General features: G+C 44.0%; 1 protein-coding gene across 1 annotated transcript; it reads left to right on the top strand.

The window, feature by feature from the left end:
• On the top strand, nt 1-26,426 carry NAA20 (N(alpha)-acetyltransferase 20, NatB catalytic subunit). Its single transcript, XM_029593768.1, has 6 exons — nt 1-191; nt 14,911-14,935; nt 15,298-15,388; nt 18,316-18,451; nt 19,262-19,407; nt 23,948-26,426. Exons 1-6 carry the CDS (start codon nt 139-141, stop codon nt 24,031-24,033), a joined length of 537 nt encoding a protein of 178 aa, XP_029449628.1. The 5' UTR covers nt 1-138; the 3' UTR covers nt 24,034-26,426.
• Nucleotides 26,427-26,468: the final 42 nt, after the last annotated feature.

Genomic DNA, 26,468 nt, shown 5'->3' with positions numbered 1-26,468 from the left:
ACCACATGCGCAATGAATTGTGACTCTACGAGTACGCAGCAGTCGCTTGCGTCCCCCAGCATACGCCGCCGGAAGTGATTCCTACTAGTCTCCGGGGAACGCTTCCTGCTTGGGGTGGAAAGCTCGGAAGTCAGAAAGATGACCTCGCTGAGAGCTTTTACTTGCGACGACCTGTTTCGCTTCAATAATATGTGAGCAGCGGGCGAGGGTCTGGGGAGGGGGGTTACCACCAGCAGCAGCACAGAGGAGGGAAGCGGAGGGCTATGTGCGCATGCGCGAAAGGGGAGGCTTTGTTGCTACAAAACCCTGCAGTGCTCTTCCCCTTCTCGCCTCTATTCTGCACGTGAGCTGGAAGGGGGTAAACCTTCTGTCCCGCACCATTCCTCCAGCGTGGACTGTCTCTGGGCGTTATATCTTTGCTGAAGCATATTTTCGCTTATAGAAGTGCGGTAGCTGGGTAGAAGGATAGCTCAAATGTGGATGTTGCACAGATATGAGCCAGGGCACGGAAACTGGGCCTCCAGTGTTCGCAAGCTGCCTCCGCCAGTTGTGGTTTCAAGGATATTGACATTGAATGTTTATAAGATGTATTTGTATGCATTGCCTGATCTGCATGCAAATACTTGCCATACATGTTTATTGCAGGTATTCTTAAATTCCAACTATTTTGTAGCACTCGTGGACTGGAACGTTTTTTTTCTGTTTTGTGTGTGTGTGTGTATGTATGTATATATATATATATATATATATATATATATATATATATATATATATATATATATATGGCAGGGGTTCTCAACCCAGTCCTTGGGACACACCTAGCCTGTTGGATTTTTCATAATACCTGCAATGAATATGCATTAGATAGATTTGCATGAAATCCTGAAAATCTGAGTGGCTAGATGTGTCCTGAGAACACCTGCTGTAGAGAAAATAAGAACATGCCACACTGGGTCAGACCAAGGGTTCATCAATCCCAGCATCCTGTGTCCAACAGTGGCCAATCTAGATCATAAGAACCTGGCCAAGTACCCAACAACTTAAGTCTATCCTATGTTACTGTTGCTAGTAATAGTAATAGCAGTGGCTATTTTCTAAGTCAACTTGATTAATAGCAGGGAGTCAACTTGCTGCAAACCCTGAAACTCGTGCTCCCCCCTCCCCCCCTATTCTATCTGCTCCCTCAAATCCATGTATCCCATCTATTTCACACAGCAAATAGCTTGTCTCTGGCATAACAGATGTATGCGCCTGCCTGGTTTTAGAAAACTGCATTCCTTAGGACCACTCTTTCTACACATTAGAGGCATTCGGTTACCTATGGCTCCCCACGGCAAATTCTGAACAGGCGTCATAAAATTCTGTGCCATGGCTTTCAAAACCCTATGGCACTTTTTCTTGAAAATATTGCCATGAACTGGTTTCAGTTTAAGAGGGTCAATATTCAGTAAGTTGCAGATTAGCAAAGTTATCTGGATAACTGTAGCCAAAACACTCAGTGAAATTTACTCTTCCACCGACTATATTTTGCTAAAGTTAAACCAGATAACTTGGCCTTTGACCTGCTAGTTATAATAGTTATGGCCTATAGTAAAGAAAAGTAAGATATCAATAAAACATTATTCGCTTTTATTACATCCATGGATGTTTTGGACACTGATAAAGGTACTTTCTGAGTGGGGTAATAAAATTTAAAAATACATTTTTTACTGGTATTTTATGTAAAATTTTAAAATATATTCATAATCAAACTTTGAAACTTTATACTGATTTTTACAGACCACAGTTTCTGGAACTTAATGTATACCTATAGGAAACAAACTGATGACAACTGGAACAGTAAAAGATTCTATGTCAAAGATGGCATGTCTGTCTGTGGCAGGAAAAAGGATCCCAAGTGAAAAATTCAAATCATATGCCGTAAGGCATTTAAACTAGAGAAAAGGGATGGCCCCTGGCATCTCCAACAAGTGGGTGAAGAAATTAACAAAAATAAGCTGAATAAGGCAGAAAAGAAATCCTAGAAGAGCAGTAACCTGAAGGAGAGTAGCTGGAAAGCTATGAGCACAAATGCTCATAGTCTGGGCAATAAAATATCTGCAGGCTCTAATGGTGGAAGTGGACTTGGATATTGTTGCTATTACAGAACATGATTCACAGAGACACATGACTGGGATATGGTCATCCCGGACTATAACTTATTAAGGAAGGACAGGAAAGGGGGACGAGTAGTGCTTTATGACAGAAACAAAATCCAATTGAAATGCATGGGATGTGGGCTAGGGAAGAAGCATTATAGGCTATTCTAAAAATAAGATGATGATGATGCTTCCATTTACATTGGTGTCTGTAGGCCTCCAGTTCAGATAGAAGAGCTAGACAGAGATCTGATCAAGGACATTGAAAAGATGGGGAAAAAAGGAGATGTTGCTTGAGGGAGATTTTAATCTGCCAGATGTAGACTCTAGTATCCCTTCTGCGGAATCTATGGGAAATAGATAGTGGATAGCCTCCAAGGGGCTATGCTCAAACAAATGGTAATGGAACCCACAAGGGAGGGTGTGATACTTGACCTAGTGCTTACAAATGGGGATAACGTGTCTATAATGTCTGGACAGGTGCCCACCTGAGTACAAGTGGTCATCAGATGGTATGGTTTGATATCGCGAATAAGACACAAAGAAGTCACATGAAGACCCAAGTTTTGAATTTCAAAAATATGGACTTTGACAAAATGGGGATGTACCTGGTGGAAAAACAGTGGGCTAAATTAAAAGGAGCTATTACAAAGGCAACAAATCTATATGTTAGAAAAGTAAACAAAAGTACAAGGAAAAAGAAATCAATTTGGTTCTCAAAGGAGGTGGCTGCAAAAATAAAGGCAAAAAGATCAGTGTTCAGGAAGTTTGAAAAATCCCAAAAAGAGAAACAAAGGGAACAATACCTGGTGAAACTAATGGAGACAAAGAAAGAAATCAGAAAAGCAAAAGGTCAAGCGGAAGAAAGGATTGGCAAAGAGACAGAGAGATGACAAAACATTTTTCAGATATATAAGAGAAAGAAGGAAAGCCCAAAGTGGTATAAGTGAAACTGATGTCGAGACAAAGGAATGGCAGAAATATTAAACAAATATTTTAGTCTTCACTAAAGAAGACCCTGGAGAAGGACAGTTGCTGGTTGACAAGACCATAGAAGGGAAGGGGTAGACTCAACTCCTTTTACAGAACAGTATGTATGCGAAGAACTAGGAAAACTGAAAGTGGACAAATCCATGGGGCTGGGTGAGGTACATCCCAGGATACTATGAGAACTGGCAGGTCTTCTAAATGACCTGTTCAGTAAATCCCTGGAAACAGGAGTGTTGCTGCAAGATTGGAGAAGAGCGGTTGTGGTCCCGCTTCATAAGAATGGTAGCAGGTTAATCTTGCCTCTGCTAGGAAAATTAATGGAGATGCTGCCGAAAGAAAAAATACTGACCTATCTACAATCTGATAAGTTGCTGGACCCAAGGCAGCATGGATTCACCGGCGGAAGGTCCTTGCAGATAAATCTGGTTGGGTGACTAGAGAATTGGATCGAAAGAGAATGCTCAAAGCCACCTGAATGTCAGCAGATTCCTAGTCCGATACCTCGAGATCGGAATCCTTGCGCAAAACTGATCACCTGTTCATTCTTCACAGCGGGAAGAAACAAGGGGAAGCGGCATCGTGGGCAACCATGGCTAGCTGCATCAAAGAAGTCATTAATGCTGGCAGTGGAAAACCACTACCTCTACAGGTCAAGGCGCATTCCACAAGGGCCCAGGCAGTCTCCTGGGCTGAAACCAGGCTGCTTTTGCCAGCCGAGATCTGTCGGGTGGCGACATGGTCCTCCCTATACACCTCCAGATTCTACCGCCTGGATGTCCAGGCCAGAGAGGATACAGCCTTCGCGAGGGCAGCACTAAGTGGGCCATGGGCAGCCTCCCACCTGGTAGGGGAGTAGCTTTTGTACATCCCATTGGTCCTGAGTCCATCTGGCTACACGCTAGGAAATGGAGAAATTACTTACCTGATAATTTCGTTTTCCTTAGTGTAGACAGACAGACTCAGCATCCCGCCCACGGCTGCTCCAGAAATAGAGAACCTCGGAGATCAATCTCGAGACTGAACGGGTAAGCCTCTGCCTACCTTTATGTTAAGACACCCGCAGTTATCTAGGGGTTGGCATTTATTGTTTCAGCGCACCGGCGGTCTCCAGTGCCAAAATGTTTTTATATATATAATCAGTTGAACCTGTTCAAAGTTAATCAAGTATACTCAAGTGTAATCAAGTATCAAGCAACATATATCCACACTGGCTTTTCGTGGAGAATACTGAAGAGATAAGCATGCTGCACGGGTATATGTAGACTGATGTCAGCTTTGAAATCTGACTCCGTCTCCCATTTGCTATCAGGAGAGCACAATACCCATTGGTCCTGAGTCCATCTGTCTACACAAAGGAAAACGAAATTATCAGGTAAGTAATTTCTCCATTGGCTTCTGGGTATATTTTTCAGGCCCCTTTCATTTTTTGTGGCCCATTGGAGAGAGACTTGCCATGGCTGTTAACAACCTGTAAACTTTAGATTTCTAATTATCCTGAGATTGGAAGGGAGGGGGCTTTAAAACAACATTTTATAGTATACATGACCAGTATGAACATAAGAAAATGCCATACTGGGTCAGACCAAGGGTCCATCAAGCCCAGCATCCTGTTTCCAACAGTGGCCAATCCAGGCCATAAGAACCTGGCAATTACCCAAAAACTAAGTCTATTCCATGTTACCATTGCTAATGGCAGTGGCTATTCTCTAAGTGAACTTAAAAGCAGGTAATGGACTTCTCCTCCAAGAACTTATCCAATCCTTTTTTAAACACAGCTATACTAACTGCACTAACCACATCCTCTGGCAACAAATTCCAGAGTTTAATTGTGCGTTGAGTAAAAAAGAACTTTCTCCGATTAGTTTTAAATGTGCCCCATGCTAACTTCATGGAGTGCCCCCTAGTCTTTCTACTATCCGAAAGAGTAAATAACCGATTCACATCTACCCGTTCTAGACCTCTCATGATTTTAAACACCTCTATCATATCCACCCTCAGTCGTCTCTTCTCCAAGCTGAAAAGTCCTAACCTCTTTAGACTTTCCTCATAGGGGAGCTGTTCCATTCCCCTTATCATTTTGGTAGCCCTTCTCTGTACCTTCTCCATTGCAATTATATCTTTTTTGAGATGCGGCGACCAGAATTGTACACAGTATTCAAGGTGCGGTCTCACCATGGAGCGATAGAGAGGCATTATGACATTTTCCGTTTTATTCACCATTCCCTTTCTAATAATTCCCAACATTCTGTTTGCTTTTTTGACTGCCGCAGCACACTGTACCGACGATTTCAATGTGTTATCCACTATAACACCTAGATCTCTTTCTTGGGTTGTAGCACCTAATGTGGAACCCAGTATGAAAAATCAACAGTCACGTTTTCCCTTAACTTGCAGGGAAATGCTATTTACAAGGTACAGGTGTTCGACTGCTGCAGATAAGCCCTGTTTGTACCATTAGTAACCCCTTAGATTCCTTCAGTTTATCTTATTGCCACCTATAGACAGAGTAAAGGCACCTCACTGTTATGTAGCTAAAAACGTTGGGTGACCCCGTCTTCTCATTTGCCTGAAATTTCTCCCTCCCCTTCTATATTTTTTTCTTCTCTCCTCTGCTTTTTCTCCCTTCCTGTTCCTCTTCATTTTCTTTATTTAGCTTCTCTCACCTCCCTCATAGGTTGATGCAGAGAGGTGCGTTCGGCCGAACGCACATTTTGTGAGTGTAAACCTAACTGCCAATGTAGCAAGGCGTCTTATGCTCACAAAATGTGTGTTCTAAAACGGGAGTAATATTTAGCGCCCTCACAAGGAAATCCCATGCAAATAAGGATAATAAGCAGTACTTCTTGATGCAGAGAGGTGCATTGGCCAAACACGGTCTTTATTAGCGCTGAAAATTTAACTCCTGGCTCAGAGATGGAGTTATTTCCAGCAGTACTGTGCTGGCATTTACAACCCTCTAAAGGGGGGAGGGGGAGAGAAGAGTGAATTTATCGGACTTACTACTGCTACTTAGCTGGATAAGTATGGACTTATCCAGCTAAGTGACAGTGGCCGCAACTTAGCCAGATAAGTTTATAATTAATCTATGGAAGTTGTGGCTGCCTCCCCATGGGTAAATTAATATTTATCTGGATAAGTGGCAATGACCTGGGATGCCCTCCCCCCCCCCCCCCCCCCCCCCCCAAGTTAAAATGTGTATTCGGCCTGGTGCCAAATGTACATTTTACACTCAATGCACTTTTTAAAACTCCCAGCGCATTTGCATAGCATTAGGTTACTGCATCAGGAGTTACAAAAAAAAAAAATGAATTTGAGCTCATATTTTTGCATCAGCCTGTCTGTTATGTATTTAGATAGTCTTTATTAGGTTGCTGCTGCTGAGCTGATCAGTGGGGCAGAGCTCCCGTTTCCAGGTTCTGCCTTGATTGGTGGAGCAGAATTACTGATTTTCCAGCCACAGCTCCCAACTCCTCTTCAGCAGCGGGCAGGCGAATCTTTTTTTCTTTTTTTTTTTTTGAGGCATAGCTGGCACCGTCTCAAAGAAAGGATCTGCACATAAGACATGGAGGATCCTGGAATCACTGGTGTGGCACTTTGATAGCGTAATGGCTTATATTTACATGCTATTATATGCATGTTGGGCTTCTTTAGCTCAGAAGGGAAAATAATAACTAGTTTTATAGATACCAGAGGTATTAAGATTAGTAAAGTTGTAGTAAAATGGTTGATGAACTTCTTTTCTCCTTGGGAGTTTGCTGCTCCTTTTTGGCTGTTTTGCTGTAATCTAGGTCAGTGATTAGAACAGGGAGAGGTTTAATTGCACCTTTGCAGCTGAATTGCAGCATGAGTTTGAGCAAGTCCTTTAACCTCCATCTCTCTCTGCCACCCATAATCTCATCTTCCCCGTCAATGGGTTGTTCTAGCATGGAGAAACTGTTGCAGACTCTTTTCTGCTGCATAGATATTTTCATGTATTTCATGAACTGCTTTCTCAGTCTGAAAATAATGCTTACAGCAAGTGTATGCTAATGTTCCCTAATTAAAACTGAATTATAAGCACATTTTAAGGGACACACTCAACCCAACTGTGCACCATCTCAGATCCTTTCCTCTTTCCAAAAATATTTAGCAGACACCAGTAGGATTAAATTGTTAATTCTTAAATTGCTTTTTGAACTGAAATTGCTTTTTTAGTATTTTTTTTACAGTGGGATTGTATGTGCCCACCAGTAGTCTGTTTGCATGATTTTTTTGATTTACACTGACAGCTTTTCTGGCAATGGAAAGTTACATGCATGCCTCGAAAAGTCACAAATGGGTGGAAATTGGCACAGATGTTGGGGGAGTGTTGCATCTCCAAGTCTTTGGCCTCATTTGGGCTGCAGCACTGGGACTGGGATAGAAGAGAGGGCCGAGGTGTGTGGGAGGAGAGACCAGTAGATGTGCTTGTAAAGAACACCTTTGGAAATTTTGTGTCCTCCATAGCATACACATTTCCAAATTTGTTTTTCACCTTAGTATCATTTTGTTTAAACTTTCACCCCCAAATCCATGAAAATAAAATTTGAGTAAGATGATTTCCACTTTGCTTTTTGCATATCTTAAGCCCAGTGATTCCAGCAAGAGCTGAGGGTGAGTTGAGATTTATAGCTGTGAAGCAGACATATCGAAACCTCCAAAGGATGCAGCTGGGAAAGCAGTACAGGGCATTTTAGTGCAATGATATTGTAATTACTGAACAGATGCACACAGAATTGAGGTTGGGGATTGTTACTGACCCATTTTTAATGTTTTTCTCACTCTAAAATAAAATCAGAAGTCAGTTTTGCAAATATTCCAAATAGAAAGGTAGCTATTTGACGCTGCTGATACTCCACCTGTACTTTATTGAGCTATGAGGAGGGGACACTGGACCTGGTACAGAGGCAGTGTCACAGAAGTTATGGTAGAGGATAGTCTGGTATCCAGTGATCAGCAAACTGTGTGGATCAATATAAACATTGGTTACCTGTACATACCCAGATCAGTCCAGACTCTTGGGTTTTGCATCCCTGGCAGCAGATGGAAAAGGAGAAAGTATTACTGACACTGGTACAAAATCTAGTGTGCCACACCTGCAGTCCCTCAGTATTTCTCTGTCTCCAGCAGATGGTAGATGGTGCAAAAACCTGCAGTTCTAGTATTTAAAAATATTAAAAAAAGGGGGGGGGGGGGATAGAAGAAAAGAAGAAAACATGTTCCTCCTTGTGGATTGCTAGGTCCTGGGGGGAGCCACCCCCCCCAGTCTGAGCAGAACGAACTGGGGGTTGTTGACCCTTTTGTGCTCATGGTCCAAGGGCCCATGGGGTGTAAATCTGGTGGTCCAGATCCCTCCCCTTCACGAGATGGCTGAGGTAGCTTCATTACGGCTGGTAGCCCTGCAGCTTGAATCCTGCTAACAGCTCTGCAATTTCAGTCTGGAAAGTATGGAAAGTATACCCCTTGTTTCTTTCTCTACTTTTTCTTGCCAGGTGGTTAAAGTTTATTAAAAAAAAAGAAAGAAAGTAGCAGCAAGGAGTTTGTAGCGGTGTGTTCCTGTTTCCTGCATGTGTTTCCCCTGGGGTTCCTTGGCTTTAGCAGCGTGGCAGGGCAAATGGCGGCACTGAGAGTGACAGAGCAAGTGGTTACTGCTTGCGATCGCGAACATATGCAGGATGGCACGTGGCTTGACCTCCCGCTCTTGCGGGACTTCCAGATCGCATCTTTAAAGAGCTGGTCTGTGTGTGGCTTGCATTTTGGGCAATGAAGGCCCTTCATAGGGGCCTGCCACCACTTCCAATTCACAGGTAGCTAGTGCGGGTGCTGCTCAGTCACATTGGGATTTGTAGCAGGCGATGGCATTCCCCTGGGAACGGTGGTCATTTTGGAGTCTCAGGCAGCCATGTCAGCATTGGTGGGGGGGAGGGGGGGAGAATTCCTTCCTAGGCTTTCCCCCTGCAGGTTCTGGTTTTGGGGAGGGACAGGGAAGATTTTCCTCTCAATCCGATCGCTGAACCTTCACAGCCTTTCTCCACAGAGTTCATCTTTTTGATGCATAAAGCCCATCTAGCTAAAAAACTGGCTGGCAGAGGCAGAATATCAAACCCGGACCTGGTCTTTGGCAGATCTACAGTGGAGAAAGAATTCTGGGTAGGCAAAGAGGAAACGTCTTTTGAGTGTCCAGCATGTATTGGGGCTTTCCTCCATGACTACTGACACAGCAGATGATTCTGAAGATTCAGCTATTGCAGATGAGGCACCCGTGGATTCCCTGGGGATTTCCCTGGAACCAGATGAGACTGATCAGGCTGGGGATCCAGAAGTGGTCCCTATAACCGATGGAGATGACCCCAAGGTTGTGCGCCTCTTTTATAGAGAGGAACTGCGGCCTTTGATTCCTCATGTCCTTCAGGAACTGGGAGTTAAGGTTTCTCAAGAGGAGGCCAATTTGGAGGGAGCAAATCCAGTCCTGGATGGGTTGAGGGGTCTGGCAAAGGCTTTTCCGTTCCACAAATTGGTGAAGAAGTTGGTGTAACAGGAGTGGTACACTCCAGAATGTCTTGAGAGTTGATAGGGCTATGTTGAAGCTTTATCCATTGCCTGAAGAAACGTTGGAACTCCTGGCACTTTCCAAGATTAATGCTTCGGTATCGGCAGTTACTAAAAAGACCACTATTCCTATGGCAGGGTCTGCTGCTTTGAGAGATATGCAGGACAGGAAGTTGTAGCTTGACCTCAAAAGGATTTTTGAAGTCTCAGTCCCGAGTTTTAAGAGCGGCCATTTGCAGCAGTTTTATGCAGAGGGTATGTCTGTGTTGGGTCCAGCAATTACACGATGCGCAGTTGGAGTTAGGTGCGGCTGCATAGAAAGCTGAGTGTTTGGAAGTGGCTGTGGCATACGGCACAGATGCTTTGTATGACCTTGTCAGAACACTTTCTAGGATCATGATGTCTGCAGTGTCACCAGAAGATTATTATGGCTGCGGACCTGGTCGGCAGATGTGTGGTCCAAGGCTCAGCTGGGAACTCTCTTTTCAAGGGCAAGCTCTTATTTGGTGAGGACCTGAAGAAGTTAAAGCACCTAGGAGAGTCAAAGGTGCACAAGTTGTGGGAAGACGAGCCTAAGGGCAGAAGAGTTTTCCCTGCTCGGTCACGTTTTCGGGATAATAGAGGATTTCATCCAGCTAGAGGTTCCTCGGGGCCTCACAGGCAAATTACACCCAGAGCTCAGTCCTGGGGACAGTCCTTTCGAGGAGGTCTGAGCTATGGTGAGGGGACACTGGACCTGGTACTGACATACAGAGTCGGAAGGCGCCTGGTGCTGTTTTACAAGGAGTGGAGCAGAATTACCATAAACTAGTGAGTTCCAAGTGTGGTAAAAGATGGCTATGCTTTAGAATTTGCTCGTCTGGTTCGGGATACCTTTCTTATTTCCCCTTGCAGTTCTCTCACCAAGTGGCTAGCTGTTCAGGAAATTCTAGACTGGTTGTGGCAGCTGGGAGCCATAGTCTCAGTACCTTGCGAGGAATGAGGGACAGGAAGGTACTCCATTTATTTTGTTATGCCAAAGAAGTTAGAGACTTTTTGCCCGATCTTGGATTTGAAGAAGGCGAACGTGGCCCTAAAGGTTTTCTGTTTCCCAATTGGAGACTCTGAGCTCGATCATCGCGGTGATGTGCAAGGAGGAGTTCCTGGCTTCTCTGGATTTGACAGAGGCTTATCTGCCCATAGCCATCAGACTGGAACACCAGCATTTTCTGAGATTTATAGTTCTAGGGCAACATTTGCAGTTTTGGGCTCTCCCATTTGGTCTAGCAGTGATGCCACGCACATTCACCAAGGTGATGGTGGTGGTGGTAGGCTTACGTCGGGAGGGTACACTCTTATCTAGACGACTGGCTCATCCAGGCAAAGTCAGAGGATCTCTGTTGGCAGTCGGTGCAGAAAGTACTGTTGGGGTTAGAATCCCTTGGCTGGGTGGTGAAACTAGCAAAGAGCCTCCTCTCTGACTCTAGAATATCTGGAGGCTTAGTTCAGTACACAAAGTGGCAGAGTGTTTCTCACAGCAGAGAGTGAACCTTGAAACTGCAGTGGCAGATTCTTCATCTGATGTGTCTGTCAGTATCCAGGGTCTGGGACTATTTGCAAGTCCAGGGCTTCATGGCATGGAATTTAGAGTTGGTGCCTTGGGCATTCGCACATATGCGGCCTCTTCTCTTCCAGTGAGATCCGTTGTCAAAGGAGTTTCATCTTCCCACTTCCGCTCAAGGGAGAAGGCAGTGACAGCCTGTCGTAGTGGCTTCTTTGGTCCAACATGGAGTGTGGCATGGAATTGGAGATTCAGATTGGGTGCTACTCACCACCGATGCCAGACTTTTGGGCTGGGGAGCAGTAAGTCAAGATTAGTTGATGCAGGGGTCAGTGGTCCAAGGAGGAGGCTTCTTGGTCTATCAATCGATTAGAGACAAAAGTGGAGCAATTCGTTTTACTTGCCTTTCTGCCATTGTTGCGAGGCTGGTCGATGAGGGTCCTATTGGACAATGCAACAGTGGTAGCCTGCATCAACTGGCAGGAAGGAACCAAGAATCGGGCAGTGGTTTTGGAGGTTCAGAAGTTGATTCTTTTGGTAGGAACAGGACTTGGAGAGGATAGAGGAATCCCACATTGCTGGGGTGGACAATGTGCAGGTGGATTTTGAGTTGCAGAGCATTGCATCCTGGAAAGTGGGAGCTATCGGAGAAGGTGATGCAGCTCATTCGTGAAAAGTATGGTTTTCTTCATATGGACCTGATGGTGACATGGCAAATGCCAAAGCATCCCGGTTTTACAGTTGGTGAAGGGAGTACGGAGTGGAGGGCATTGATGCTCTGCTATGGTTCTCTGTGTCCATGGGACATTCAGCTTTACATCTTTCTTCCATGGTCTCTAGTAGGCAAGGTGTTGCGATGGATAGAGAAGCCCAGGTGACATGGTTCCGGGGTGGCCATGTCATCCATGGTTCGTGTATCTGGTCAAAATGGCTGTACACGAACTGCTGCGTCTCAGTCATCTACCGAATCGTCTTTATCAGGGCCTAATATTTTTGGACCAGGCAACTCACTTTTGTCTCACGGGCTGGCTTTTGAGAGGCGGCGTTTGAGACGGAAGGGATACCCTGAAGCAGTAATTACCACTTTGTTATAGGCCTGGTAAACTTCCACATCTTGAGTGCATTGTGAGAGTTTGGAAAATCTTTGAGTCCTGGTGTATCACTAAGGGAGTGCGGTCTCTTCAAGCTACTGTGTCGCATGTTTTGTCCTTTCTTCAGCAGGGCTTGGTCAAGGGTCTTGCCTTTAACTTGCTTTGGTTACAGGTCGTGGCTCTGAACTGTCTCTGAGGTACGGTGCAAAGTTATCCTCTGTCGATGAATCTGAATATCTTGTTTTCTCCGGGGGTCAAAGAACTTGCGACCTCCAGTTAGAAGAGCTTGTCCTTCCTGGAATTTTAATCTGGTGCTCCGTTCAAGGCACTTTAGTGGACAGCCCTGAAGGACTTGACCCTTAATGTTGTATTCCTGGTGGCTATTTGTTTTTCTAGGAGGATTTCAGAGCTCTAGACTTTGCCTTGCTGGGATCCTTTTTTGCAGATCTCAGTCGGGTGTGTCATCGTGTACAGTGCCTTCTTTCTTGCCTAAGGTGTTATTGGTGTTTCATGTTAATCAAACTGTGGAACTTCTGGCTTTTCCAGATTTGGATTCATCCACGCCTCACGCAAGAGAGGACATGAAACGAGCATTGTTGAGATATCCGGACATTACTAATGACTTTCAAAGCTCAGATCACCTTTTTGTTTTGTGGCATGGCCCAAGGAGGGGGGGGGGTTGTCAAGCTTCTAAAGCTACAATTGCATGTTGTCTTAAGAAGGCGATTGGTTCGACCTATCTATCCAAAAGTTGACCAGTGCTGAAAGGGTTGTGAGCCCATTTGACATGTTCTCAAGCAACTTCTTGGGCCGAGATCCAGCAGGTTTCTCCGCAGGAGATTTGTGGGGCAGTGACATGGAAGTCACTGCATACTTTTGCCAGACACTATCATGTGGCAGTTAAAAAAGCAAACAATGTTTGGATAAGTTCTTGGAGGAGAAGTCCATTACCTGCTATTAATTAAGTGGCTATTAGAAAATAGCCACTGCTATTACTAGCAACAGTAACATGGAATAGACTTAGTTTTTGGGTACTTGCCAGGTTCTTATGGCCTGGATTGGCCACTGTTGGAAACAGGATGCTGGGCTTGATGGACCCTTGGTCTGACCTAGCATAGCATGTTCTTATGTTCTTATTTTTAGGAGGGAATGGCAAATAAAATGGAGGATGTCATAATGCTTATATATTGCTCCATGGTGACATCGCACCTTGAAAACTGGATGCAATTCTGGTCACCCATCTCAAAAAAGATATTGTCGCACTGGAGAAAGTACAGAAAAGGGTGACCAGAATGATAAAGGGCATGGAGCAGCTGCCCTATGAGGAAAGGCTAAAGAGGTTAGGGCTGTTCAGCTTGAGAAGAGACGGCTGAGGTGGGATATGATAGAGGTGTTTAAAATCATGAGAGGTCTAAACGGGTAAATGTGAACTGGTTATTTACTCTTTTGGATAATAGAAGGCCAAGGGTGCACTCCATGAAGTTAGCAAATAGCATGTTTAAAACAAATTGGAGAAAATTATTTTTCACTCAGTGCATAAGTAAACTCTGTAATTCATTGCTAGATGATGTGCTTAAGGCAGTTAGTGTAGCTGGATTTATAAAAGGTTTGGATAAGTTCCTGGAGGAGAAGTCCATAAACTGCTATTAATCAATAGGTAATACCCACTGCTTGTTGCTGGCATTAGTAGCATGGGATCTATCTAATGTTTGGGTACTTGCCAGGTATGGCATATCTTATGTTCCTATGTAGCAAGATAAGAACTCCATTGACCCCCCTCCTCACCCCCCAAAAAAATGGATAAAAGGATAAGGAAAACATTCTCTGGCTTCTAAACATTTTTGGCTGGTGTCTTGTTTTCCAAATATTTTTTCCAGCCCTGCTGTACCCCTCATAGCTCTGTTGAACTTATTGCTTGAAGCAGGAAAGGTTCCAAGAGACTTTGCAAGGGTGAGATCACAAAAGAAGCCGAGAACTACTGACCTGTTAATTTAACATCAGTGGTGAGCAAAGTAATGGAAACACTACTCAAAGTCAGAATTGTGCAGGGCGTCCCAAACTTTTCCTTGTGACACCTCAGCCAGTTGAGTTTTTTTGGATACCATAATAAATGTGCATGAGAGAATTTTGCATTCACTGGAGACCCAGTATATATAAATGTATCTCATAGTAACAGTAAATGATAGCAGATAAAGACAAAGGGACCTTAGTAGTGGGGAAAGGGAGAAGACCACAGATCAATACAGTATAGAGGCACAACTCGGCAGACTTGTTGGACCAAGTGGTCCTTATCTATTGCATTTGTATTTTTAATTAATTTATTGAAAAGTCTGGTATGCCGCAACTTCCAGGCAGTGTTCAGTGCTGATAATTCTAATTTACCAGTGTACAAAATGTTTTTCCTTGTTTCTGCAGCTTGTGCCATACTGTGCCTAGCAGGGGTTTAAAAATTCCTCAAAGATACTCTGGCCATGCACTGACTTTTAGAGCATTATATGCTCAGCCTGTGATGTTCTTGAAAGTTCTCATTTTAATCTGTATTTAGTAAATCTTACTTAGTGTTTAATATTCTTATGCTTTACAGCAATTTGGACCCACTCACAGAGACTGTATCCTTTCTAAAAGTCTTTGCAGTGCTTGTGAAGTTCACACCTTGAATTGGGCAGAGATGTGTTTCTTAATAAAGCTTTGTTTGTCTTGTTTGTCACGTCTATTGACTGCACTCTCAAGAGTGCAACCCACTCCGTGGAATAAGGATACAGACTGTCTCAGCCATAGGCACATGTTTTCCTGTGCTGAACTTCAAGAGGCCCCTCAGAAGTAGCTTGGATCGTGTTTATCGCATTGAAAAGTACTGTTTTACTACACTCTGCACATCCAAACAGGGCATACTGTTCAGTCTGTCTGAACAGTACTGGTGAATGTATTTGTTTCAGATTGTGGAGCATGTTTCTTAACTTGCAGTCTGCAGTATGGGATTCCTTTTTACCTGCAGTATCTTGCCCACTGGCCAGAGTACTTCATCGTAGCAGAAGCACCAGGTGGAGAACTTATGGGCTACAGTAAGTGAATTCTACATGGTAAATACCATATATAAAATATTGTCCAAGTGCCATTGTTGCAGAAAGTGCATTCATGCAGTAATATGATAAACCAGGCTTCCAGCACTGCAGTATCATATAATCCTGATTTGCCTTTCAAAATTGATGCAGCCTCCAGAATCACAGCCTCCTACGATAAGTGATCACAGGGTTCATTTACGTTCTTAACAAAATCTGCAATAGCGTTTGTTTTAAACTGCACAAAACTTGAGCACTCACTGCAGAGTAACATTTTTCCAAATAAGACATTTTTCTAACACTTTTCACCACAGCAACTCTCTCTTGCCTCTTTATGCTACCAACTCAGTTGGAATTTGCCCCAACTGAGGGCTATGGTGCTGTGAACCATCATTTGTAGCTTACTCAAGGGTTCATCCCTCCACCTACTCAATGACAGATTTAGGGTTTTGGTGGCCTTAGGCATATTTGTGCGGTTGTCCCCTATCACTCCCCCCGCACCCCCCCAGGTTGTACAGCAGAGAGCAGAAGGTCTAAGGCACAGATATAATTGCGATGGAGAAGGTACAAAGAAGGGCAACCAAAATGATAAAGGGGATGGAACAGCTCCCCTATGAGGAAAGGCTGAACAAGTTAGGGCTGTTCAGCTTGGAGAAGAGATGGCTGAGGGGGGATATGATAGAGGTCTTTAAGATCATGAGAGGTCTTGAATGAGTAGATGTGACTCAGTTATTTACACTTTCGAATAATAGAAGGACTAGGGGGCATTCCATGAAGTTAGCAAATAGTACATTTAAGACTAATCGGAGAAAATTATTTTTTACTCAATGCACAATAAAGCTCTGGAATTTGTTGCCAGAGGATGTGGTTAGTGCAGTCAGTGTAGCTGGGTTCAAAAAAGGTTTGGATAAGTTCTTGGAGGAGAAGTCCATTAATGGCTATTAATCAAGTTTACTTAGGGAATAGCCACTGCTATTAATTGCATCAGTAGCATGGGTTCTTCTTACTGTTTGGGTAATTGCCAGGTTCTTGTGGCCTGGATTGGCCACTGTTGGAAACAGGATGCTGGGCTTGGTGGACCCTTGGTCTGACCCAGCATGGCAATTTCTTATGTTCTTATGTCCCCTAGTTTCCTGTGGCAGCTCAAGGGTAGATTCTGTTGTGGCAAAAATTTAAAAATTCAGAAGCAAATTGGCAAACATTTCCATCTTTTATATTACACTATAGAAATAAGGTAGTTTTACACTATAATATAATTTTATATTATTTTTATTGGGTGAAGAAAAGTGATCTCAAGTATCAGTACAGGGATGGGGAGGGGAGCAGCATCAGGAATGGGGTGAAGAGAAAGGGGAGGAGTGTGAAAAGGAGAGAGGACTAGGGATGGGAGATGGAGAAGATTAGGAATCTGTGATGTAAGAGGAGAGAGAGGAAAGATCTTGGATTTAAGAAGGAGAGGAGGGAGTAGGAAGGGTTGGGGGAGTGGATTTCAGGATCTGGAGGAAGGAAAGGAAGGGAGATTCCAGGATCTGGGTGAGAGAATCCAAGATAAGGGAGGGAGGATTTGAATTGCAGTGGGAGGGGAGGAGAAGAAGGAAATGTCCTTACCATGCCCAGCCCTGTTCTTCCTTGAATCTCCCTCCCTAACATCCCACCCAATATGACATAACAAACACACACACAATCCCTTCTCCCTCATACACAGACCTATGCCCCCTAGCCAATCCCCCTCTCATCCCCCAGCCTCTCTTCCCACCTTCCAATGATCGATATTCAGCCACTCCTAGTCTCTTCAAAATGATCCCCCTATCCACCTCTCTGCTGCAGGCTCTCCTGTTCCCTGCATACTGCATGGAAGGGAGGTACTAGATCAGGAAGTGGAGGGCTGTTTTCTGCTGAGTGAGATTCAGTACAACTGAAAAGCAGCAAATCTTCAGCCAGCCTGCTTGCCCCTCGGGTTTCTGCTGCCCTAGACACAGGCGTGGTGTGCCTATTGGCAAATCCAGGCCTGCACCCACTTTTATTCCCTCACTCTGTAGCCCTGCAATTACAGCAGTAATCCTTAGTAGGCTTTTAAAACCTTGGCTCTCTTTGAAACCCAGTTCGAGTGTACGCTGATTCTCACTTTTTGTCGTTGCTTTCATTCACTGCATCTCCAGCCCCTGCTTGGCCCAATGAGTAGCTGCCAACTCTCCTGCCGAGGTCATGCACAGCATTCTGCTTGGTCATCCTGCCAGCCTTGAATCTGAATTTATGTGTCTTTTTAATCGTTTTGCAAACTGTTAATATTTTAAACCTCCAGCATTCAAATATGACAACTAGAACTGACAAGTTACATTAACATTTTACAAAAATATCAAAAATTGTGGGTTGCCTGTCCTATCTGGCATAAGGGTCCTAAAAGTGTTCATATCACAGCCCAGTTTGTTTGCTATAACTCACTACTGCACGGTATCCGAAACCTGTCATGGGGCCTCTGCAGCCAGTTGGATTTTCAGGATATGCACAGTGAATATATATGAGCTAAATTTGCATTCGCTCTGAACCCAGTATATGCTAATTTATCGAATGCATATTCATTATTGATGTCCTGGAAACCCTCCCCAGGACAGGCTTCTGAAAGCCCTGCCCAAGTGGGTTCTGACACCTCCTGTAGAATCTGAACTCATTGCTTGATTTATTTTCTGTGGCAAACAGTTTGAAGCTCTTGCAGGAAGAGGAGATGGCCAAAAACTGGTATCAGCAAATCTGTTTTTCTGATTTTGCTGGTTCTGTTACATTGCTCATCTCTTTTCTGGGGATGCTTACTGGATGCGGTGCTGTGAATAGGGCTCTGTATGGGGAGCTGGGGCACAGTTTAGTGCTGTGATGGCATATGCGTGATGATTGTGTCACTATATTAATTGTGACAAGTTGTGCTTGGCCTGCAGTAATGGGTAAAGCAGAAGGCTCGATGGCCCGGGAGGAGTGGCACGGGCATGTCACGGCCTTGTCTGTCGCACCTGAGTTCCGCCGGCTGGGCTTAGCTGCTAAATTGATGGAACTGCTGGAAGAGATTTCTGAAAGGTAAGCACTGCTGTCAGCAGCCGAATAAAGCTGTGCCTAGTATGTGAATTATAAGGCTCAAACAGGAGCAATTGTCATGTAAAGCCATGCCACTGATGGATTTCCTACATTGTTCCCTAAGACTTTTTGCACCAATGCTTAGCATAATAAAACCCTGAAATTCTACAGCAAAAATCAGACTAACTTAAAATGGAATATCTAAAGGAGAGTGGTTTGAGTGTATTCATTTTTCCATGAAATGAATATACCACTGTGGTTTTACTTCTGTGTACTATAGAAATATACAGTGCCTGTCCTCTGGGCTCATATACTACTGCAGTGAATTTATTTACATAATTATATATATTTATTAATAGGATATCATTGTCCAATGATAATGATGATGTTATTATTCAGCTCGGTGTCTGATGACATCAGTTCTATCTAGCGAGACACATCTCAAGCTTGGGATTCAGTTTCTTCTCTGTAGTAGCTGAGTGCTTGAAAACAAGTGAGTTTTTTAACCAGTAAATGTAACAGCCTTGACTTTTAAGCAGCTCCATTTGTCCGTCATTTTACCAGAGGGGCCATTTTGTATTTAGATTTTTGATTACTCTTGTTAGAATGCTACTGAAGTTAATTATAATAATAAAATGCTATTTATTGTTATATTTTCTTTAGTACACACATTAAAGTGCACATGAAATTAACATTACTTTAACTTTTCCTTGAGGATGTGTTTGTGTGACTGTTGTGAGTAGATAACACTTGCATGTGGTGTACCTTTGGATAAATATGCTAATAATTCCTTGGTTTTCTTCTCCCTTTCAGGAAGGGGGGATTTTTTGTGGACCTTTTTGTACGAGTATCAAATCAAGTGGCAGTAAATATGTACAAACAGCTTGGTTACAGTGTGTACCGGACTGTGATTGAATATTACTCAGCAAGCAATGGCGAGCCTGATGAGGATGCTTACGGTGGGTATTGTACCCATCACTTGTAGGAAGGCTTTATCTTTTACAGTTAAATGCTTACCTTTGCCCTCTGCTTGCCAGTTGGATGTTTATTTACAATATGAAAAAAATTATCTTCCTCTGCACTTAGGCAGGCCAGTCTACACCAGTGGATTATTACTTCTGTCAGCAGATAGAGATGGAGTAAAGCTGACTCGCTGACGTCATGGATATATATCCTTGCCCCAACATCAGCCCGCCAGTATTCTCTGTCTCCAGCAGATGGTGGACATGCATCTCGCTACTGGGGATTGCTTGTAAAAGAAAAAAAATAATAATAATAAAAAAAAAAACAAACAAGATAGAAGATTTCAGAGCATCGCTTGAACTCCTGAGGTCACACCCAGTTTGGTCCCTCTGTCAGCTGAGCATTTTAAGTCTGGGAACCTGACTGGCATAGACGAAGGAGTGCTCGGTAGTGAAGGCTTGTGCCCTTTCCCCCCGTAGCTGGTGACCCGATCATGCTGTCAGCCAGGGAGGGCTGAACCCAGGTAAAAAAAAGAAAAAAGAACCTTTTTCTTCCCTTGGCATCTCTTACCCCCTTTTCCCTTTCACTTCTTTGGGGAGGTAGTATAGAGTGGAGGCATCTTTGGCTTGTTGGGTTGAGCAGCCTGTGGCTAGGCCCCCGCTCCTCATGCTTAGTTCTGGTAGCCACGTGGTAGGACGCGGCGGTGGATTTTCCCGCGCACAGGTGCAAGCGTGCATTGTCACCGAACCGCAGTGTACTGACGTAAGCACGCATGGCTGCGGCCTATGTTTGTGCATGTATGACTGCGGCCTAGCTTTGGGTGCAAAGGTACCAGCGGAATCCTTGTGTGCATACGTTGCGGCCTACCTTTTGGGCTCGTATTTGCGAGTGTACTCCTGGACATTGTTGGTGGCATACAAGAGGCTGCCTAGAGTCTAATGCAGGAAGATTATGGTGCTAGGGACAAAACGGTCTAAGTGCCTAGCTGTCTGTAAGGCTTGACATATAAGGGCAATTCAGCCTTCACATTCTTCATGCTTATGTCAGCTCTGCTTGGAGACACAAGACGATTTGGCAACTACGGATTTTGCCAACGTTGGGCCATCCCCTCCGGAGGAGAGCGGAGCAGGAAGTGATGCGGCAGATGTGTCCTCTCCTTCCTTGTTCCCAATGACAGAGTCAGCTCTGACAGAAGAGTTGGAGAGTTCCAAGTTTGGGCCTGTGGGCCCCAGTTTGGATCCATCTTCCGTTTCCTGGATGGAATTTTTCCAAGGTCTGCAGACTTTTATGTAGGGATGCCCAGCCGGAGTGAAGCAACCTACTAATAAGGTTTCATGTGCTCGGGGCTCCCCCTTGTCAGCTACTGTGGGCAAGCACTGCAAGCAGATTATCCCTGGTGATGTTCAGGGGGATGTTGATCCTGATACATTGGATGACTCTGATGGGAACTTGGGTTTCTCCCTTTTGGAAGAGGGAAAATTTCCACCTGATCTGGAGCCATATTGGACTCTGCGCCAGTTTTTTCACAGAGATGAGTTGCTGAGTCTGTTGACTTAGACCCTGAAGATGTTAGGTGTGGACAGGGGTGATGCTGTTTTCTCGCAAAAGAAGGATCCCATATTGGTCACCGCATGCAAGGCTTCATGTTTCTTTCCCCTCCTGGATCCCATTCAAGAGCTGATTGACTTTGAATGGAGTGCCTCAGAGACAAATTTTAAAGGGGGGACGCATTTTAGCAGGTTTGTATCCCTTGGATGCAAAGGGTCAGTTGCAATTTCATAAGGTGGATGCCTTGGTATGAGCTGTGACCAAGCAAACTACCATTTCAATGGAAGGAGGGGCAGCTCTTATAGATGCACAGGATAGGAGGATTGAAGCTATCCTTAAGCAGGCCTCTGAAGTCATGGCAATGAATTTGCAGATTGTTTTTTCCTGCTGCCTTGTGGTTCAGGCTGGTTTGTGTCTTTCTCAGGAGATGGAAGGCATGAGTTTTGAGAGTGTATCGATGATGAAACTGGCTACAATTGTGGCTCCCAATGTGGGATGTGACTTGGTGTGGACAGTTGCTAGAGGGGCCGCTTCCATGATAGCGGCTAGGTGCTAGTTTTGGCTGCAAAATTGGTTGGAAGTCACTATTTCCAAGTCCAGTCTTAACAAGGTTACCTTTTAAGGGATCCTTTTTATTCGGCAGTGAACTGGAGAAAATGGCAAGTAGCTGGGGGGAATCCAAGGTTCCTAGTTTGCAAGAGGACAAGAATGCAGCATTGCATTCTTTTGGGGTGAAGGGCCGCTCCAGGGATTCCCGTAAGTTTCGTCCTTACAGAGGAGCATCTACTCAAAGGTCTCATTCCTATGGCAGATCTCAGTCCTTTCGGCCTAAAAAGCCTTGTAAGGATAAGGGATAGGTTTGTTGCATGCATTGGATGTCAGCCAGCACCTGGTGTGGTACTTGAAGATTACTAAATATTTCCATAGTAATGACAGCAGAAAAAGACCAAATGGTTCATCCAGTCTGCCCAGCAATCTTCCCACGGCAGTTAATGTCGCTCTGTGCAGTTTACTCCATGTTTATGTTTAAGGGTAGTAACTGCCGCTCCATGGAGGTTGTCCCCATGATTCTGTTAAGGGTAGCAACTGCCATCTGATCAGTTATTTGTGCTCCATGGTGGTGATAAACAGGGGGAACTGGTGATGCGAGCAACTATTGCCTATTGGATAGAGGAGGTCATGACAGCTGCATATGTGGATGCAGATGTCCCATTTGCCTAGTTAGGTTAGGGTACATTCTACTAGGGCTCACACGGTATCGTCGGTGGAGCTTTGGTTATCTCCTGTTGAGATTTGCCAAGCGGCGACATGGTCTTCCTTACATACTTTCTCCAAGCATTACCACTTTGATGTTTGGGCCCAGGAGGACGCAGCCTTTGCACATGTGGTGTTGGCAGGTTCGTGGGCAGCCTCCTGCCCTTTTCATGAGTAATTTTAGTACATCCCACTGGATTTGGATTGGCCTGCCTGAATGCAGAGGAAGGAGAAATTATTGCAAACCTGATGATTTCCTTTCCTCTAAAGAAGGCAGGACAATCCACAACCTGCCCTGGGCTGCCTAATTGCTTTTAGTTTGTCTCTTATGTGTGGATGACGAAGAATGTTATTTCTGCTCATTCGTTTGAAGGACTGGTAAGTGACATAACAGCCCTTAAGATTACCTCATGTTAATTCTTTTGGCTGAGCTCAGTGTTCCCAATTGGTTGAAAGCATGAGTGGTTGACTGTTAATAATCATGTTCAAATATAATCAGTTTGTCTACAGTTTGGCTTTTCCAGAGAATACTGGATTTAAAAAAAGGTTTGGATAAGTTCCTAGAGGTTGAACCATAAACTGCTACTACAGTAATTAATAAGCAATAAATAGTAGCTTGTGATCTATCTAATGTTTGGGTACTTGCCAGGTACATGTGACTTGGTTTGGCCACTGTTGGAAACAGGATGCTGGGCTTGAATGGGCCCTTGGTCTCCAGTATGACATTTCTTATGTTCTTAATACTGGTGGGCTGAAATCGGGGCAGGGCTATATGGCAGTGACGTCAGCGAGTCAGCTTTACTCCATTTCCATCTGCTGGTAAAGGGGTTTGGCCTTCCTTTCTTCCTTCCTTAGAGGAAAGGAAATTATCAGGTAAGTAGTAATTTCTCCTTTGAGGTAGGTTTTTAAATTCCTATTTCATCCCTTTGATTCAAACCAGAAATTAATTTTCTTTTAAAAAGATCCAGAATGGGTTACTCTTGCTGCGGGTTTGAAGGCCAGCAGGTCTTGGGCATATCAGGGCGATAAGACTCGAGCGCTAGAGAGAGGGGGAAGACAACTGCTGCCATTTCTGTTGTGACCCCTGCTGGCAAAAGAGCAGTGCAGAGGGATTCTGTCTCCTTTGCGACACCCCCCCACCACCTACAAGGAAATTTATATTCGCTCTGGCACCCTGAAATAGAAAAGTGGAGGAAATAAATACACAGACGGTTTTGTTTGGAAGTTGAAATCTGATAATCTTGGAATATTTACTGGCCGGGGCAGGCAGACATCTTGAGCATTGCAGCTTGCCTAGAACTCCCTGTGTGGCTCGGTACTTTTGATGATTAATTTGCTGAAAGAATATACATTTCTTTTACATTTTTATCAGGATGTTATGGGTGGTTTTTTTTTTGGTTGTCTGAGTTTTTTATTCTGTACAAACATGAGGGCTTAGATAAAAAAAAAAAAATTGCATTGTAATAATTAAAATTTATATAGCATTAGAAATAAGTTTTTCAGAAACACATATGCAGTTACCTCTGGGATGGATGGCCTGCCGGCAGTTCTCTAGCATTCAGACTGCCTACAAAGAGGAGAAGGCTATGTTGTTACAGATTACATTGGAGAAAGCAGTGAAAATGAAAGAGAAGCAGTGACTTTCCTAGGTTGCAGTATTACTTCTGCCCGGATGTCGGGGCCCTTTTCATTAGCCAGCACCTGACTCGTGTTTCATTTTGTTTGTTTCAATAGATATGAGGAAAGCCCTCTCCAGGGATGCAGAGAAGAAATCAATTATACCGCTGCCCCACCCTGTGAGACCTGAAGATATTGAATAATCTTAAGCTGTGGTTCTTGGACAAAACAGGAATTGTTACTGCATCCAGCAGTTTAAATGTTTTTGTATTTAGAGTGAAGGATTTGGAAAGACAGAATGAAATTGCACTTCATCCTAAATAACCAACTGAATGACTTGACTCTGAAATGATTCCCTGTGCAATATAACAGCACAAAGGCTACTTTCTTAAGAAGCTGGGTCTGTTGGTCCTGGGCAGCTTCCAGTAGTTTTTAAGTGACTGGGAGTGCAGCAGCCAGAGCTTTAGACTCAAGAAGACTTGAGCTTACTTTCTACTTGGAAGTGTATTCAATGCTGTTGTTGAGCATTATAGCGTGTCAGGTGGGGTAAGAATAAGTTATTTACGTCACCTCTGTAGTAACAGGAGACTGATTGAAAATGAGCCAGCCCACAGAAGCTGGATTGTAATTTTAGTGTTGCGTACTAGAGATGGATGAGAAAATTCCAATGTTGATTGCTATTCATAATGTGGGGATTTCCCTTAAGGCAGCGCTAAGAAGGTAACAATTTGAAAGCAAATGAAATCCAGCAATGAATCCATACTTGGTGAGCTTTGGTTTATTTAGACCTGTATTTTATGGCTTGCTTCTATCCAATTTCAGATAGTTACCTATCACTTATCATTGTTTCTAGCTCAGTCATAGGAAATTGCTCAATGATAGTGTGACCCCCCTCTCTATTCTCCACCTTCCTGGAAACATTTCAGCAGAGCTGATTTGCTGTTGGTTTGATTCAGGGCTTCTCTAATTTGAAGAACAGCAGAAATAGAAAGTATAGGAAGATAAAATTTGAAAGGATATTTTTTCAGAGCTTGCCTATCCGTGCCAAACTAGTATCAATTAAGAGCTCATATTTATATTTAAGAACTTGTCAAGACAAAGTGAAATCACTGAGGCTGCTTCACTGAGTTTTTTTCACCCATTCTATGTCTATGGGGGAAAGTAGTGAATCAAGCCCATTGTAGGCTCTAATACAGGGCTTCCCAAATTGTGGGTCAGTTACAAATGGGGTCACAAGTACCTCAAACAGCAGTGCTCTTCAGGTGCTAGCAGTAGCATTAGTAATGGAAGTCAGTGTGAGGCCTGTGACCCCGTATACTCTCACAGGCCTGACCCTTGCATGAGTTTCTGTGGTACCAGGAAGCCCTGCATGAGGAAGGATCAGATCAGAGCCACTGCAGGGTTTGTGAGCTTGTACTAATTCTCAGGCTCCATGCTGACTTCCCCTGCTGTTTCTCCCATTTGCTGATCACAGTCAGGCTTGAGTCTAGCCAAGAGCAGAAGGGAGAGCTGAGTATGCATAGGTCAATGGCTTCTTTCTCCTCATCCATTATTGAATCTACCCCAAAGAAAAATGTTGCCTCTGTCGTCAGCCTGCCTTCTCTTTTCATCAGCTGTTATCCACTTTTAGTATGGAGTCCAAAGGAAACTGGTGCCACTAATCCTAGCCTAGGGAGTTTGGAAGAGGAGGGTGCTTGAAGGAATAATCAAATGCAAGAGGGTTTGAAGGTTGGATTCCCTGGAGAGGAATTGTCTGTGGATGGTGAGAGAGGGGGAATGACAAAAGCTCAACCGGGTCATGTAATATACTGGAAGATGGGGAGAGAATGGATGGAAGGGGAGGAGGCGAACCTGGGAGTTGAGAAGGGGATGGGTTGAGAGAGATCCGGGATGACGGAGGATCAGTTGGAGGTTATAAAATGTTTGGGTGTGAAAGAGGGAATGGGTTGGGGAGGTGAGGAGCTGGGGGATATTAGATGGGACCAGCTAAGAGGGGGAGAGATTAAGAAAGAATGGTCCATTGGAGTGGAGGAGGTTAAGAGAGCAGGTCCTCTGGAGACGGTGGAAATTGAGAGAGGGGATCAGCTGAAGTATGGGGAAGTGAAAGTGGATTGACTGAAGGTGAACACATGCCTGCTAATTTGTTTTGGTTGTCTTCTGGGGGGGGGGGGCACATGTGAATTTTCAAGTGCTAGAATGGGTCACTTTGGCTAAAACTTTAGGAAGCCCTGCTCTAATACCTTTTTAATGGGCCCAAGAAAAATCCAAAGAGGGGGGTGGGTGGTTCTTCTTTAGCTGTGACTCAAATCAACATTGAAAAATGAGACATTTAACTGGGTGAGAGGCTGGAAGAGATTTATGCAACTGTGCCCAAGAACCACAGCTGGAATAGGAAAAATCTAGAATATGAAATCCATATTAAAGCTTGAATTAACTGTGCAAATATTAATATTTATAAAAATTGTTATATACAGATCTCGTTACCATTATCCCAAGTCATGCCTGTTATCTCTGTGTTAGTTAGAATTAGCATCAGTGGAGCTGCAGAGTTAACAGATGGTAAATTAAAATATATGAAATAAAAGTAGAGACCATTCCTGCTGCAAAATACTTGGTTTATTTTTCCTTTTTCAATTAC

The sequence above is a fragment of the Rhinatrema bivittatum genome, chromosome 3, assembly GCF_901001135.1.
Source record: "Rhinatrema bivittatum chromosome 3, aRhiBiv1.1, whole genome shotgun sequence".
Classification (NCBI taxonomy): domain Eukaryota; kingdom Metazoa; phylum Chordata; class Amphibia; order Gymnophiona; family Rhinatrematidae; genus Rhinatrema; species Rhinatrema bivittatum.
This window is presented reverse-complemented; position numbering and strand designations above follow the sequence as displayed.

Coding starts and splice junctions, on each gene's coding strand:
- NAA20 (XM_029593768.1), top strand. CDS start 139: ATGACCTCGCTGAGAGCTTTTACTTGCGACGACCTGTTTCGCTTCAAT. Junction 14,936..15,297: donor TGGACCCACTCACAGAGACT/GTATCCTTTCTA, acceptor TGCAGTCTGCAG/TATGGGATTCCTTTTTACCT. Junction 15,389..18,315: donor TGGAGAACTTATGGGCTACA/GTAAGTGAATTC, acceptor CTTGGCCTGCAG/TAATGGGTAAAGCAGAAGGC.